The sequence below is a fragment of the Aplysia californica genome, unplaced genomic scaffold, assembly GCF_000002075.1.
Source record: "Aplysia californica isolate F4 #8 unplaced genomic scaffold, AplCal3.0 scaffold00002, whole genome shotgun sequence".
Lineage (NCBI taxonomy): Eukaryota > Metazoa > Mollusca > Gastropoda > Aplysiida > Aplysiidae > Aplysia > Aplysia californica.
Window position 1 is genome coordinate 3,557,087 of NW_004797272.1, and position 18,046 is coordinate 3,575,132.

Here is an 18,046-nt window from a genome sequence, read left to right on the forward strand (position 1 = left end):
AGCAGCTTTGCGTTGTTCGGAATTTTACGACATTATAAAATGTATTCGTTTTGCCCTTTTCAGTTTCATAAACATCATCATCATCCTCATGACCATAATCACCATTGTCATCATCATCATCAACATCATAAGTGCCCTTATTATCAATATTAAAATAAAAGATTTTCATACTTTCATGATGAAAGGCTCTAAACATAGTCACTTATAAATATACTATTTGCAATGGAAATCCCAGTAGGCGATGAAAAGAAAATATTATCCTTTCCAACACTTCCATCCGCAACTACTGAGCCCCGTTAGGAACGCGAGCTTTTTTTCGACAAAACACCCAAGGCAGGACGTTTTTGGAGTAGCGTGAAGGAAGTATTACCATACCAAATAAGCAATACGCCTTCGTTACAACACACAATAGTATTGTCAACAAGTAGAAAATGAATAATAATAGGTTTCCAGAAAACTATAGGCCTAACTATAAAATCTCTGTTTAGCTCTTCAAGGTCTTCAATCCTAGCTTCATATTCAGTACCTCAGCTTCTCTAAGGCGACCGCATTAAGTCTATTCAGCAATTCGAGCAATCAAATTACCTCAATCATCAATGCCATTTCAAAGGAAGAACACATTCCTTAAGTTAAGTTAAATCATCAATGGGGGTGTCTGTATGGTTCACCACTTCGTATCATCGTTACAATGACCTTTAACTTTAACAAGACAATGAACCAGGTTTCACTTTCAAATTTAATTAAAATGATTGTTCCTTATATTTTGGCCTAGCATAAAAACAGCATCGGATCTTTAAAACTGGGTCTTATTCAAAGTCAGTTCTTCATATCAACAGAATCGAATAACTCTACAAACACCGTCCTTAATGAATCTTACAACAATTATATGCAACACAGGAAGGCCCAAAGGTATTCCTTGGTCCATCTGGCATTTTAAAGAACGCTTTATAAAAACGCTTTATAAAAAACTTCGCTCGTACAATAAACATTATTAAAATGGTCACGTGCTAGAAAAAAATGTAAATTTCAAAACCAAAAATGTAAAAGTCACCGTTTCAAAACCTTTACATCATTTTAAAGCTATTCTGGATTTAGTGCTACAGCAGCACTGCATCATAACGACGAAAAAGAGAAAGACCACACACAGCGGAAATTACAGAAAAAAGAGGAGAGGGCACACATTTGACTATAAACTCGACAGATGTAGAAAGGATCTGAAAACTGCGAATAGAGAAAAACAACGGAGGAATCAATTAGCGAAGCAACATTAAAGAGGATAATAGCAGCACTAGTTACCCTAAAGTCTATTCTTAACTGTTATAAGCTGAAACATTTAGGGCAAAGACAATGATAGATTATGAAAAACGAGTGGAAAATTATGTCAAGCTACCTATAGACAAAATGGCCTGACTGAAGCGCTCAAAAACTCATGCAAGCTATTCAGCTAAACTACTTTTTATAGTAAGACAGTAATATTATGTATGAGAGGACAATCAACATTTTAAAATCAACAGAAAAAAGACACCGTTTCGTGTCAGGAAAATTAAATGAAAAGAGCAAACAGAGCACAACATGGGTAGATAATGGGAAAGATGAACGGTAAATAATGATGGGAGAAAAATGTAATAGAGCTGTCTAAGTATTCACACACAGAAAAGGGAACGGGGAACGGGGGTGGAGGGGTGGGGGCTGGGGGGGGGGGGGGGGTAAGAAAGAAATATACTAACAAAACAATTGTCAATCGAGTGGAAAAAAAAGAACAATAAACCAAATGCATTTATACATCTTTAAAAACGATCCCTACATTATGTATCTTTTCTCGCTTTTAAAAAATCATTCTACAATTTGAATTTCGAAAAAATATTTCTTGAACACATGCAACAATTGCCATAGATTGAGAAACTGCAATTTTAAAAAACTTCTAAAATTTTGACTTGGCTTTCTTTTGAATATATTATATAATTTACATAATATACATTAAGTGAGCTGATCTCAAAAGGTGAGCATAACCGGAGAGCCTCGGATCTTTTCCTTCATCTGCGACAAACATTAGAAAAGGGGAACTGCATCACATAAGGCTTTTTACATTAATAAATGACCAAACATATTCTATTTGACAGCAAATCAGCTAGAGTCTGCAAATTATATGTACATAAATATAATGTAATATATAATAAAAATAAAATATACACATATCAGCAAAATAAAACAAGAATACAAAAATTAAGGGAATACTACAACACTACAAAGTTACCGAATGGCAAAAGTTCAGGCTACAGATAATGACAACACAATGCATACCTCTCAAAACTGAAAAAGATCAAACTGGTAAGCCTTAGTGTTTATTTCTGTTAAATTTCTCTTTTATTCTCAATTTAAATAGAGAAAAATATTGTTGATGATTTGAAATTTTGGATAAAATGTGTGATGCACTGTATTTGAAAAGAAACAGAACTGAAATATATTTCAGAAAATTGTAAGATGCACAAGTGTACTTCTGACCTGTGTTTTGTGTAAGGAATTCGATTATTCATCACCAGAGGTTATGTATTTTGCTGTTGCATGAAGAAAACCTGAGATTGATTTCCATGTGAAAAGAGTTTTTATTGAGTATCTTGGTCTTTCTTCTGGAACTTTGTTTCTCTCTCAGCCTAGGTTGACACTGACAAGCAAGTTTGAAAGCTGCCTCCTAAATGATCAAATTGTGATGAAGAGGGCATAAAACACCTCCACAGATTTAAATTGATTGATGATTCATCCAGAATGTAAAGTGAGTTTGATTTTTCAAACTGAGCTCATGTCGTTGTCTTTGTTGAAGGCTAGTGCCTCACAAGCCACAGTATAGACCATTTTAAAGGAACAGCCAATTTGTCCTTTATAAAGACACCAGTTTGGGAGAAAATAAATATTCCTGGAAGAGCAAAGTAATTGCACACCATCTTGGATTTGAACAACCTTATACTTCAACATTGAAGATCAACTTTGTAATCTGCTGCACACATAGAGACCAGCTTAATAGTACATAAATGCTTACAAAAGACAAGGAAATGAAGGAAAAGACACAATAGAATGAAAAGAAGGAATAATCTTAACAGTTTGAAACTATAGTATTCTTTAGATATTCATTTATTTCTTCTTCAAGAGTCGGGTCAGAAATACACAAAGGAGATCATTGTCCAATACTCATTCCTCTTCTTGAATGCTCTTAAAAGTACTCTGACATTTTCCAGTCACCCAATCATTCTAGTTCTGCCCAGCAAAAGCCACATGTTCAACTCCTTTATGACTTTTCAAGTATCCTGGGAACTGCATCACTTTCTATAATAATACTCATAGCTCTGTCACATGTTATGGCATACTCAATTTTAATAATTAGAAACGGACTTCTTTGACAGGATACATTTTTTGACAGGTTAACATCATAATCAGATACTAATTAATAATAAATAATTTAAAAAAATTAATAATAATAATAATAATAATAATAATAATAATAATAATAATAATTATAATAGTTGCATTTATTTTGTACATACGCTCTACAGCATCTATTGTACACTTTGCAACCATTATTAAATCAGAACTAATCTTATCTTGCGAGGTATCCCTATGCAAAATATTCTTAGTATCGTTGCTAAACTTCCATAAGACTTACATCTCTTAATCTAATGCCTTTAGAAAAAAATCAAAAGTACAAGAAACATTAGAGATGACTGAAGTGACAGATGGGAACATACCGTAATTCGTAGAGAATCCAAAGGTACAGCATGTGCCTGCTGGATCATGCTCAGTTCTGAGCGCAGCTGACCCCAGCGATTCTGCATATGTGGCTTGCGCAGAGCCTGCTGTTGTAGTCTGTACACAGATACGATCACGATTTAAAATGAACAGAAACCCAAGAAGTCACAGACACACACATACACAATTTATTGGAAGGCTAAAATTGTCTGCCTTGAATTGAGCCAAAACATTTCAAAACAGTTCTCCGGAAAAGCAATTGATACCTATGAACAATATGTTGCACAGCATTAGAAAAATTATGGTTAACCATTAAAACCAGATCATTTCTACAATATTCTCAGTAGAATATGGCAAGCAACTACAACTTCTTGGACACTGACTCTTCTCTGAACATAAATCTTTAAGAGCTTATTATATATACATATATTATATCTATGTATACAAAGAAAAGTGTGCAAGTTACTATACCTGCCCAACTTTATTCCCAACTCTAAAAGGTGTTTTAATCACAAGTTCATGTATAGCTTACTAGGCTGTAAGGTCCTATTCCATACAGCAAAATGTGCATTCTGATTTTATTGGAGCCAAACTTTTTCATTATTAAAAAGCTTCTGAATACAACCAAAGATAGTGAATAACAAGATGGGCCACTCAGCCAAAAAAGTGTCCGCAGGAAGTATGCTCTTTGCTTCAGATGGCGCTGCAGTCTGTTTTGAAGCTCTCTTTCGTTTTTCCAGAAGAAGAATAGGAATAGCACCTCCTTGCGTGCGCAGATCGACTGCTGTTCATCAGCAGTTCGGGTACGTTCAGTGCGGAGTTTTAGTTTTTTATATATTTTAATGACCTCTCTCCTTTCATTCTAAAGTCAAATTAAACGAAGAAAACCATCACCCTTTCCTCTGGTAGAGGTTTTTTGTCAGCGTAACCATTTTAAAAAAGCGTTCTTCCGAAATTTATCCCAAAACTTGCTAGTTTCACTTTGATTTTTTAAAACTCAAGTAGGGTAACTCTGTTCGCAAAGAGTGCGCTTTTGTGAAGAGGGCGCCACCAAATTTTGAGGACACTTTTTTAATTGGCTCAAAGAGAGAAGTGGCCCATCTTGTTATGTACTATCTTTGATACAACTAAATGACAAGAAGAAAACATAACAAACGCCAACAACAATTCAAGGAATGTGGCTAGCTTGCTTTCTCAAACATGTTTCAAGACATAAAGGTCCAGTAAACTTTCATTTCACGAAAAGGCTACAGTTTGTAATTCAAGTGCCTATACAAGAATTTAATCACTTCCTTGTGAAACAAGATAGCGAATGAAAGGGTGATACAAAAGTGAAGCTAAAGAGAAAGGGCAATAGAGAAAGGCAGGGGGAAAAAGACATGAATAAAGCAAATATCATGAGTATCCAGTTTACTTGCGTTTTGAACAGTGTAAAACAGACCAAAAATGTTCAGAAATTTTAATCCTTTTTAAACTGGGTTGTGGTTCTTTGTACTGTAGTGCTTTTCTTATAGGAGAAACTGATTGTTATCTACTCTTCCTTAAATTTCACAGGGATTATTATAGCAGAGGAAAGACTTTACCACTTTCATTCAAATACAAAAGAAGCAAAATATCATTATGTATTGTATCCTCATTATGGAAGAGCTCAGCTCACCGCTCTTGCATTAAGCTGCTAATCCGACTGTCCAAGTCCGTGTAAACTGCCAAATCCTTCTTCTGGTGCTCTCGACTCCAGTAAGGCTCCAGTTCACGATAAGATTTTAGGTTGTACATGAACAGACATGAAATGTCATTTGCCTCTCCTTCCTCAGTCTCTTCTGTACCTTCAGCTGGATGCACCACAAAAAAAAAGAAGAGCCCATAAGTTCATGTATGAGGAATGTCTCGTCTTAGAGGAAACATTAGCAACACAAAAGCAAGCCTAGCTGGTCACTCCTACTTGGTACAATCTCAGAACATTATCAAATATCAAAGTTGCTTATTTCCCCTATAATAATGTAAAATATCTATAAATGACTGTATGTTTTTTAACAGAGGAGCTTGTAAATATTCAATCTAAGACTTCAAGGTTTATGCATGATAGTTCAAAACTCAAAGCTACTGATCTGAGTCTCTGCAGAGATAATAACATGCAAGAATTGACAAAGAAACGTGGCAATATAACATTGGTAGAACTGTTAAATTATTGCACATGTAGCAATACTGAGCAAAAAATAAATTGAACCTTCAAACAGTAAAAATTCTCTTTCTTTTACCATACCTTTCACAAAGAGAAAGTTTCCACCTCCACCAAGAGCAAATATTGGTTCCCATGGTGACTGCAGGCTATGAGTGGGAGGGAGAACAACTTGACATAAAGCAGCTCCTGTGCCTATGTCTTTTATATACAAAGACCCGTTCTTCTGAACATAGATTATCTGTGAAGAGCACAACAGCTATTGAGACTGTTAGCAGAAAAATCTAAAGTATGTACTTGACAAGCTTTACTTTTTTTAAAGATATAACAACACAATGCTGATTGTCTTTTCATACCATTTACAAAGTTGTATAGTTGTTTCACAAAATCAACAGAGCTTCATTCATTTTATAACTTTTTTAAATATCTCAAGCAGCGCCAAGTTAAAGAAATATGCCCATAAGTATTGCTTCACGGTAGGTCAAGGCATATACCATTATTTCTTAACATTCTTAAACTTCAATGTTTACTTTCCTGTGACAATAAAATCCTTATCTTTCATATGAAATCAAGAAAAATGTACACAGAAAAAATAAAATTAAAATGTTTTAAAAAACCCTAGATGAAAGCCAGAATTGAAATGAATAAATCTACAGATGGGCAAATGAGTCAATAATACACGATTGAAAGAATAACAGAACAGACTTATTGACTAAATGAACAATAGTAGAATAATAAAAATGAAATACAGAATGAATAACATTTTTTGCACTATGATCAAATCAAAGAAAAAAAATTACATGATAACGCTTGACAGACTGGCAAATCATTATTCTACAAATGCTAAAAGCGGAGGTATTGATCAGGAAAAGACAAAGGAAGCAAACTGCAAAGCAATCATCAGACTGCCAATGGAAAGTTTGGTCTTGATCTTTGCACACAAAAAAAGTGAAAAGTAAATATAAAGAAAGAACTTCTTCAACCATTTCCCTTTTCAAAGAACTCACTGCATGTGCAGCAGTCTGAGAGGTTGATACACAACAGTATTGTTTTCACTATAAAATATAGAAGTTCTGTGTGTGCATTAATCACTTTTTCACATGACATTTGAATAAAAATACTTTTTTGTTTTATGATGGTTCACTCAGTGCTTATTCCATTTATCTTATATTTTGTTTTCCTAAACGTCAACTTTTTATTGTGAGATGTTTTCTTTGCGAAAATACAAGAAAAATGCACAGGAACTACAAAGTACTTTAGACATTTCTCTATAGTCGTTATACCAGCAAGGATCAAAACAAAAGGCATATGGTTTCGAAATATGCTTTTCTTTATTCAGAAAAAAAAGTACTTGGGTAAAGTGGATTTTGCTGAAACAGCCTTTTCCTACAGTGCATTTGTATTGTCTGTTTCTCCATGTTGTTTATTGTGAGCCGCTGATGAGACTTTTTAATAAATTTATGAACGCATTGCACCGGCCATTGTATTCAAATTCCTTGTTGAGCATCAATAAGGAATGCAGTTTATTATTTCCCCTCCATTTCTCTATAGCAAGTCCTCCTTTCACTTTCTATGAACCATTTCCTGAACATTCTCATTAAATCCCCTCTTAAAGTAAGGTTGTGTCGACTGCTCTTTACCAGATGAAGAACGCAACCATGATATGCCACCGAGTTTCCAAAAATATTAGTACCAGTGCTACTGGGCTTGAAAAAGGAAAAAACAATGTTTTTTCTAAACTAAGTGTTTGTGGTCTAAAATAAGAAGTGCTTTCAGTTACAAAAGCCATTTAGCTGGCTGCATTTGGTCGTTACAAAGTGCTAAGCACAGATGGTTCTACAAGAATGCATATGTGTCACAATGTGGTGAAAGCAAGTGCTCGTCACTTTTTGGGCATGCGGAGCTGTTGGTATCATCTTAAAGTTGCTTCATTTGTCTTGCTTCTGATGACAAAAATACCCATCTATCGTGAATAGAAGTCAAGACATTTTCGAGAAAAGAAGGTGGGGGTGGTCACCTTGCATCGGAAGTAAAATTTGCAAGAAAATGGCCGCCATGTTTTGGATAAAACTAAAAAAAAACTGCCAAGCATTTTCAATGTTCAAAGTTTCTAATCATAAAACTTTTTCACTATAACAAAACTCTCAGGAAATTCATACACTTTGACTTTGGGCCTGCCAAAGGTATACAAGACAAAAAGCTAAAACCAGCATCTATGGCCTAGAGGTAAGTACTTCGTTTTCGCACGCAGGAGAAGAGAGTTCTATTCCTGAGGGAGGAGAAAATTTTTATTGAGAATTGCAGTCTCTCTGCTGGATGTTGTAGCCCTCTCAGTCCAGACTGGCCCTGGCAGGCCGGGTCTGAATCCCATTTACTAAATGATCAAAACACCTACATAATAAAACTAAGTCAAATTAAAAAGTCAATGAAATTACCAGTTCAGGCAGTTCAGGGATAACCTTCAGCAATGTCTGGATGTCATCATCATTCTCTGGTCTAATGAAGAAAAGATAGGAAAGAAAAACTATTTCAAACAAAGACAATACAGGAGTGAAATAAGTTGATGACACAATTTGTATAACGGTCAAATGCTGTCATCTTTTTTGACAGCTATACTGAGCAAATCATTTCCAGCTAATTTCTTTTCTTCTTGAAACGAAATTTGTTTTTCTTACAATACAGTCCATGCCAGCTTTAAGCACGGTCGTCGGGAGAAAGCTTAAGCGTGCTTAAAGCCGAAGCGTGCTTGAATGCGAAGTAGACATAATCCAGAGATTTTCATGTAGAAAATTTCTCGTGCTATTTCCCTTTGTTTGTAAGTAGGCCTATAGCAGTCCCGCAAAAGTGTGCACTCTTATTTTTACCCACCATGGTAGTTTTTGTTCGCTTGTTTGTTTTTGTTTTGTGGTCGAATGGGAAATGAAAACTTAATTTAGACGGCCAGTCACGATACAGCACACTAGGCCTACACACTGCCTGTGCGTACCACTGCCCGCTGTGCCACTCATACCACCGCCTTCATCCCACCTCGCGCATGATACACAATCAGGATTAATGGATAGCGAGGGTCAAAGGTGAAATCGCAGCCAGCCTCCCTTTCTCGTCTCACCGACTCTCTTTGTATTTTTTTGGGTCGTGTGTAGCTTTGCCCTAGGCCTAGGCTAGATCCTATGTCCATGCGCGAGGCTGTGTGCATCTGCCTTTCTCTCCGCCCGTGTGAGTGTGTGTGTCCATCACTTGCGTTCTTTGTGTTTCTCTTGACACACTCCACTGCTGCGGTGTAGACTGTGTTCGAACTTCGATGGGTCATCATGAAAATATTGACTGTCTTGTAAATGATTAATGAAGCGCGCTTGAAGCCGAAGTTACCGTGCTTAAAAGCGTGTATTTTATATAGCAAAAATTTGGTAAGAGCCGTTTAGCGTGCTTGAGTCCAAAACGTGCTTTAAGCCGACGTGCTTAAAGCCGGCACGGACTGTACCTATTATGCTGTCCAATCTTTTTGACAGTGTTTCATAGTTTGGAGAATATTACATTGTTTAATCTTTTAAAAAGTCTAAAACAAAACTGAGTCCAAAATCTAAAAAAAAACCAAGTTCCTCATTCAGAAGAGAATTGTAACAATAAACATATGACAGAATTTTTAGAAACAAGGCCTCATAAATTATACACCAAATAAAGACAAAAACATTTCCAGGTGTGAAACATAAATAATGAAGCTGAACGCTTAAGTACTGAGCTTCCATCATGCTTTTTTAAAAGGTTAATGAGGGTAAAAAAGGACTGAGCTGACTAGTGAAAAAAACAAATGGACGCTGTATTGTCTGACAGCTATTGCAGTTAGTGAAGTGATGAGGGAGTGGAGGTGATGGAGAATAAGTAAAAGGGATACAGGAAAGGAATAGAACTTCATGCCTTTGTGATGCCCTGCTCAAGTTTAAATTGTTTAGCACTTTGCAATCACACAGCCTGCAGTACAAAATACCCCATCTGGTCACCCAGCCAGGAGAGTAACTGCAACAGACTTCTCGGGCCTGGAGCAGAACTGCGTCAGGTGACCTACTTACTTTTACTTTTTAATCCTTGCTTGCCGTTAAGTGTCGAGGGGAGATGCAGTTTTCTATGGTAGGCCAGCTCCGCAGCTCTTTCAGCTGTGATATTAGGTTTTCTCAGGGTTTCTTTGACACCCTCGATCCACCTTTTGAATGGTCTTCCTCTTCCTTTATAGCCTGAGTGCTTAGTGTTGTAGGCTCTTGAGGCTGGCTGGCCAGGTGACATACATAACATGTGGCAAAATCATTTTATTCTCTGTCTTTCTATGTAATGCAGGCAGGACTCAGTGCCGATAGCTGCTCTTACTTCTTCATTGCTCTGCTGCCTGTCTTGTCAAGTGATGTTAAAGGTTTTGCAGAGACATTTCATTTCGCATGCGGTGATTTTTCTTTCATGGGTTTTACTTAATGGTCTGGCACTGGTAGCATAATGTTGGTATGAATATTGAAGTTAAGCTGTCTCTTTGTGTCCATGGGGATGTTTGGATGAGATAGGAGGGGTGGGTGACAGCGTTGACTTTTTCAGTTTGCATTTCTATTTCTCTGTCTATGGACCTGTCTTCAGAAAAAGTACTGCCAAGATATTTTAACTACTTCACCTGTTTCAGTTGTTTACTATTGACATGAATGTTCAGGGGACTACAGTTTCGGCTCACTTTCATAACTTCTGTTTTTGATGTGCTTATTTTCATATTAAATTTCCTGCAGCTGTTGTTCATTTCCTTACTGTTATTTTGGAGGCTTTGTTGGTTTGGATGAATAAGACATAGGTCGTCTGCGAATAGAAGTTCATTTAGGCTTTTTAGGCTTTGGTTTTCAGTGTCGTACTCCAGGTGACCAGAACAGATAATTTTCATCTTTGCATTATTGTGCCAAGTGACCACAAAGTGTTAACAAATGCCACTAAATGGGAAAAAAAATCCAAAAAATAAATTTTATTTTGGTTCTTTGAATTTTAAAAAGAGTAAAGTAACTGTTTACAATAGTTATACACCCGCAAGACTTCTCCTTTACTTCCTTTTCTGACCTATTTATTCCAGTTCTCCATCTAAATCCCCCGGGGGGCACAAAGTGTTAATGTCGCTTGTTAGGCTCTCAAATGGTAGGTTTTGAACTTTCCTTTCTCTGCCAATTACCCAGTTTCAGTATTCTTGCATTATCAATCCCTTAATTACACAAAAATGTAAAAATTAAGCCTAACACTATTAGCAATATACATTTGTAGTTGTTATTATATATGCTCCCAGCTCAACAGGATTGATCAATATTTTTTCCTCTGAGAAAGCTCGATTCTATAATTTATGTTTTTTTTCTAAAAGAAAAAGTAGGATAAAGGTTCCTGTCGCAGTTGTAACAAAGAAAATAATTACTCATAATTTTCAAGTTTCAAAAGAGGGTGTAACTACCAGTTGCCAAGGGAACGGTGGCCATCTTGGAAACATGAGCAAAAATAATGGTTTATATTATATTTTCTAAATCATTTCCAAAGTCGAGTGATTAGCTTAATTTTTCCATTTGCAATGATTCATGTCCATCATATTGTACCAAGATGGTAAGCTTATATCTTAGCGTATCGATTCGTTTTTTGGGTTGTTTTTTTTTTAAAGTAGAGGGTTTTACGGTGCTCGCAACTGCATAAGGTCATATGAGCAACATATTGATTCGTATTTTTCTCTGATGTCTTCAAAGTTGGTAAATCTAAAATTGTGAAAAATAAACAAATATCATCTTGCTTTCATTTTCAGGAAAAGTCACATAACTGAATATCAATGCAAATACTGCGAATTAAACTAGCCATTGAGTTGACTGACATCCAAAGTTAATCTAGGTATCATTTAACTCAAGGATTCTTAAGCAATTTTCATGTTCATTTTTATCTGCTGAACACAAGTTTTGACTTTCGATCCATTGCAAATTATTAGTTTACGAGATGTCATGCCCCCCAACCTAAAAGAAACAAGGGGGGAGGGGGGTGTTCAGGGGGGGGGGGGGGGCAGTGGTGAATCTTTTTATACAAGGCCTAATTTATATATCCCTACTTTTATGGAGCGTTTGTAGCCATCCATGCAGTCATATATACTAGCGTGCAAAATAAACGTAAAATGCTATTAACTTTTGTAATGGTGATCATGTTTGTTTTTCATTTATTACAAAATGAGGAAACCTAAACACAAAGTGTGTTTTAGCATTATGAAAGGATACATGTGGCATCATTGAGAACATAAATTTCAACCAAAAACATTTTCAACTCTGTTTAATGCATCTAAATGCTTAGTAGCAGATATGGCCACCATTAGATCAGAACACCGCAGTACAATTCCGGTACACGAAAGCCACTAGGTTGCTGGTAACATGTAGTGGGGTCTGCCTTTTTATCTTCTGGATGGCCATTCCAGTTCCTGCATGGTTCTCAGCTTCGGTTGTCTTCCCTTGAGGCGCCGTTTAATTTTTGTTCCAAAAATGCTCAATTGGGTTTAAATCCGGGCTAAGGGCAGGGTGAGGCTGGACAGAAGCTACAGAGTGATGCCATAGCATTGGAGGAAATCCTGCATAGCACATTCAGTGTATGCACAAACATCTTGCTGGAATCGAAAGTTAAAATTTTGCATTTGTAGATGAAACTCATGGGGCCCAAAAAGAGCTTTATTTATGCTGGGGGCCGCATTGACACTTTGACCTCATCCTTGGTCTCGATTTTGGAAGATGACTGGTCCTACTTCTTACATGATTCCATCACAGATCATGAAGCAATGTCCTCCCCCGTGATTCCTTTCTGTGACACAGTTTTGACGAAAATGTTCACCGCTCTCTTGATAAACTCTGAGGGCCTTGCTTGTTGTATCTGTCGAGAACAGGCATTTGTCCAAAAAGAAAACCTAAGACCAGTCTCTCACATGCAATTTTGACATGGTGCTGAGCCCATTTGAGACATTCCTGGTGATGGTGTACGGTCAAGACTGGACCACGGTAAGGTCGATGGCATCTAAGGCATACCTGGCCCAATCGTTGGTTCACTGTGCATCGATTTATGGCTCTTCTGTGGGTACTCCATATCAAATCTGATGTTCTTGTAGTTGTCTGAAGTTGATTTGCACGATGCATCCGGACAGTGTGTCTGTCTGCATGTGCTTCGGCCTTTCTAGGACGACCTGACCTTTGTAGGTCTGCCGTAGAATTTTTTAGAAGAAAATATCTTATCAAGCTGTTAATAGTCGAGATGTGAGCAATCAATTGATTGGTAACCTCAATTAGCCTATTTTTTATTACGAATTTTGAACGGATTTCAAGTGAGTATTTTTCATAAGGTGTTCTTTGATTTAGACAATGTTTCGAAGGCCCCATGTGACTTTTTCGATGCTACAATTAAGGGCAATAACTCTACTTTTCAATGACAAGCAAAACAGAAACTTGTATTTTCCAAAGAGCATATGACATACAATCGATGGTGTAAATTTCAGTCTTCAACATTGATGGTTATTTAGTAAAGACAAAAATAGTTTTTCACATTTCTTTTGCTCGCTAGTATATTTTGCAATTATTGAAGACTTTCAAATTTATCATCAGTAGTTTTCTGAGCAGCAATTTATCGAAAACTTGCCTCTGGCAACCAGCTACAACAAGTATTCTTTCCTTCTTCATTCAACTATCAAGACGTCTTACAAACTACATATGCAATTGGAATCTTTGGGCCTTTTATCTTTGCCTAAGAAAACTATGTCCTCAGTCCCACCTACCCTGGGATCAGAGATGGGAAACGCAAGCAAAATATCCTCAGCGTGGTTAGCCATCAACCAGTCTTGCATGACCAGAAATCAAAGAGTGTCTTTGGCATTAGAGGTAAGCACCATACTTTTAAACGAAATATTCCCCCCAAAACAGTCAAAGTTAAGAGATACATACTCTGTGGCAATACAGCGTGGAATCTGTTGACTGCCATCACAGGTGTCAAACAGTGCCTGGCTCCCATCACAGCACTCGGTAAGGAGAAAAGTGGCAGAGGACACGGGGTAGGGTGGATAGTGGGGCTGGTCCATGGGGAACAGACATGGGTCCAGGAACCTTACACTTCGGAGGGCACTTTTGTCCGACACAGTCAGCACCGCCTTGTCCAAGCCTGTGGAGAAAAAAATATTTTAAAATGTAATAAATGTTGTTGTTGTGTTGTTAATGAACCATAAACAACTGAGCTCTCGTCCTTCTGTTCAATGCCATGTTATGACAAGTGTAGGTTTGCTGCAATAATTTTTTAAATAAAGAAAATCAAGACAGTCAAATCTTGATATTGACATTGGTCCAACAGACCACAGGTGCTCTGTTTGTGAAAAATTCTCTTTTAAAAGAAAGTGTTTGAAGGTCACAAGTGGAGCCAAAAGAAGGTTTATTAATCTACTGTTTAGATAGATAAACACATCCATTTAGGAAAGAGGCACTGGTTTGGCGATTTATTATTATTATCATCATAATCATGATTATTGTTATTATTATCATCATGATTATGATTATGATTATTATTATTATTATTATTATTATTATTATCATTATGAGAATAGATATTAGTATTATCCTCATCATCATCATCATCATCATTGTTTTTATTCTTATCATCGTTATTATTAATTCCTGATGCTTCATCTATATATTCTCTCATTTTGCTTAAAAAAAAAAAAATAGTCTCTGTATAACAGAGTCTATTCAACAGATTCAGTAGGCCTACAGCCTGTGCCGGCATCTTAGATTTCATCATTTTGACGAGTGTCTAATTTCACCATGATGCTAGAGATATCAATAAGAAAATATTTACCAAGCTGTCTGTCCCACAACACTAGATTCCCATTCTCCAGGCCAAGGGCCAAATGAGTGGTACAGGGGCTCACCGCAGAACAGGTTATATTGCTGGTGAATGGCCACACAATGTCAGCCTTGAATTCAATGTCTGAGGAAAAAACAGAAAAGGATAAAAAGTTATTTATTATTGCAGAAATTTCATTTGCAAAGGAGCTTACATATGTTCAAAGCACTCAGGAATATGAAATAAAAAGAAGACTAAAATTGATTCAATAGCACGAACTACTGTGTGACACCCTGTTTTGATTAAAAACCGTGTGGTCTTACTCAAGGATACCTCCCATATTTTCTTACATAACTTTGCGTATAAGAAACTTATTAAATGTTTATTTTACAAGAAACACAGTATCTGCTCGTGAATTGAGAGCAAGAAAGTTGTCAAAAATATCAAGCTGCAATGGGGACCTTCAAGACTTGCTTGATGACTCAATCTTCTTTTGATGGGCAACAGAAACATCCTCCAGGAGGCAATTCTCAGAAACTAGTCTCCCTCTCCCCCTCTCCTTTTCCCTTTCCACATCAGTTTGAACAATACATTATCTCTCGCCCTAGTAAAATGAGTAACTCTGTTTGTCCCTGCTTTACAGGACAAAAAAACTTATTGGAGTCACTATTTCTTCTTGAGACAACTACCGTGTATCTTGAAAAATTTGTCTATAGTGGTGATAAAAGGTATACTGCGGGTATAATTTGAAAAACGATAAAGCTGCCCTGAAAGAACGAAGTCAGGATCACAGTTCCTGAATGATAATGCCAACATTTACAGTGTATCATGAGTCTTGAATGTGTTGACCTGACACCAACCACATCTTACCTTTGCCTGCAGCTTTGAGCAGAGAGTACTGCGAGAGATGAGGTGAGCCTGACCACCAGACCATAACAGCCACCGGCCGGAACTCAGGGGTATTGTTCTCCAAGCCAAATGTCAGCATCCGACTCACATTGACAAAGTGAAACGTAGCAGACCTGATGAGCATTAAAAATTATATGTGAGGCATCTTGTTGAAATCAGGTGCTCGTCATAATAATGAAATATATAAGAAACAGGCACTTTTCCACCAATTTGGCAATTTTTATCTAATTTTTGTATTTTGGCTCAACACCTTTCTTGTCCATATAAAAACAAATTTCCATGTGAATTTTACAGAAGCTCAACACCTTTCATGTTGATATAAAAACACATTTCCATGTGAATTTTACCGGAAAACGTTGATTAAAGAGAACAAAATACGTAATTTTATCGTTTTCAAGGACTCTCGAGCTATTGAAATGGTCAAACTTTGGCAGCCATGTTTTCACTAATTTTACCACTGAAACCAGGCGACCCTACCTCCTTTAATTGCAAATAATCTTGACTTTTGTTCAAGATAGACGGGTATATTTTTTATCGAAAGCAACACAATAAATATGCTTTAAGATGATATCAATAACTCCAAATCCCCAAAAGTTGATGGGTGCCTGATTCCACCGCGTCGTGACACATATAATGTCCAGTTTACTTTTAGTGAGAGTGTTTACACACTTGCAACAGAAATAGGCCATACAAGTGCCAAAGATTAAAGGTGTTAAAAGAAAAGTAACATTCAGAGAAAAGTAGAATAGATAAGGATGATAGACTTTACTAGCTGTTCTCTGTCATTGTATAGAATATTTCGAAGACTACATTAAGAAGGTACAGTGGTTGCCAAAGATTTGGAAGGTTGGTGTTTGGATATACAGTTGGGCACAGATAATATGAACACGGAAAACTCAAAATCACAAATAGATCGTACAATTTGCCATTCCCAGAGTGATATCTCTTTAGTTTTTTGGGTTAACCTGAGTTATGGATGTGTCAAACACATTTGTCAATCCTCGATGCATCTGAGTAATCCGTGCCCAACTGTATAAGGTTCTCTGTTTCCTTTCTAATTATAGACAGTAGTATGATAATTTCACAAACTAGCCCGCTCTTCTAAGCAACATTTTGGTACAGGGCAGGACAACAACCCATGCCCAGTCCACCCTCATACATGATGCATCAACACACAAAAAGACACAAGGAAAAGAGTTATCCAGAGTACCAGTAGGTACTACAAAAAGAAAAATTTCCTTCCAGGTGATAGATAAGAATTGTTATTATATCTTAAAAAGGGAAATACCCTGTAGAAAATCTGAGATAAAAGTTCTGAAAAATAGGAAGTATTTCTAAGTTAAACATTTTCAGTTTTTGAAACTGCAGGCTTCATGCCCCAAATCAATCACAAACTATTCCAATTCCTTCTTGGTTAAGCTGCTTCAGTAAGTGATATTCAAGGAGAGAGTAATATTAGAGGAGAGCATCAATTAAGCTTTTGAAAAATGGGAAAAGGGATTGAGTGAGACATTTCACATATTTTGATAAGGATCTCTCTTCTTGTGAAAGGAATATTTAGTGGAAAAACATAATTGTTTCTCAAACATCACAATTAAAAGTCTAACAAACAGTTCTTTTTGAGGGACGCTGCTAAAACCATTATTTCCTTGCACTTATTACATGAGTCACACAGGAAAGAAAATCTTTACTATCACAGCCCAAAATGGTACCATATGTAGCAACATATAAATACTGATAGCTACATGAAAAATTTGCCCCCAAAAAGCTATTTGGCAGGGAGTCTGTAAAAATAAAAGAAGTTGGTGAAACACAAACACATCAAATGTTTTAAATTCTAAGAGACTGAGGAGTATCTGCACCAGCAGGGCCAATGAAAGACAGAAGGCAAAGCCAAAAGGACTCTGCTGACAGGAGAGTGGGAAGACATGGAATAAGATCTTAGAGGCTAGCCCAGGATTAGGGAGAGGTGGGAAGTGTTTGTTCGTGGCCCATACCCTGATGCAGGGTGAAAAAGGGAGTGATGATGACAATAAAATGTGACACACACAGAGACCTACAGTGTGAAATCTTCCTTCTCCTCCGGCAAATATTTCAACATGGAATCATGTCTGTGTTTGAACATGACATCCCGTGACTCCAGGTGGGCGGAGCTAAGTACATGGTTGGTTCCTACCCCAAGCACATCACCAGTGTCCACCTTGCTGATAGCAGAGGCAACACTGGATGACCCGTTTGCTGGTAATCGAAAAGAAATAAGAATAAGCATATCAGTACACTATAATTAATATTAATATAACAATAGCAACATACACAGCCCTCCAACACAAAATACAAACAATGACATCTTGAAACATTATGAAAGGCAAAAACAGGAAA

The 18,046-nt window shown here is 36.8% G+C and overlaps 1 protein-coding gene across 3 annotated transcripts in view; it reads right to left on the reverse strand.

Annotated features, from left to right (window-relative positions):
- Positions 1-18,046, reverse strand: part of LOC101861474 (WD repeat-containing protein 93) — a 52,650-nt gene that overhangs the window by 20,019 nt on the left and 14,585 nt on the right. For 2 of the 3 annotated variants that reach the window (XM_005089021.3, XM_005089020.3), the window contains exons 9-16: positions 17,728-17,905; positions 15,629-15,780; positions 14,771-14,902; positions 13,870-14,083; positions 8,353-8,413; positions 6,002-6,158; positions 5,396-5,570; positions 3,738-3,855 (exon numbers count right to left, since the gene is read on the reverse strand). In XM_005089021.3, coding sequence (XP_005089078.1) covers positions 3,738-3,855; positions 5,396-5,570; positions 6,002-6,158; positions 8,353-8,413; positions 13,870-14,083; positions 14,771-14,902; positions 15,629-15,780; positions 17,728-17,905 — 1,187 coding nt within the window. Of the gene's footprint in view, positions 1-2,301; positions 2,311-3,737; positions 3,856-5,395; positions 5,571-6,001; positions 6,159-8,352; positions 8,414-13,869; positions 14,084-14,770; positions 14,903-15,628; positions 15,781-17,727; positions 17,906-18,046 lie in introns of all 3 variants that reach the window. The other variant, XM_005089022.3, reaches the window with a different exon arrangement.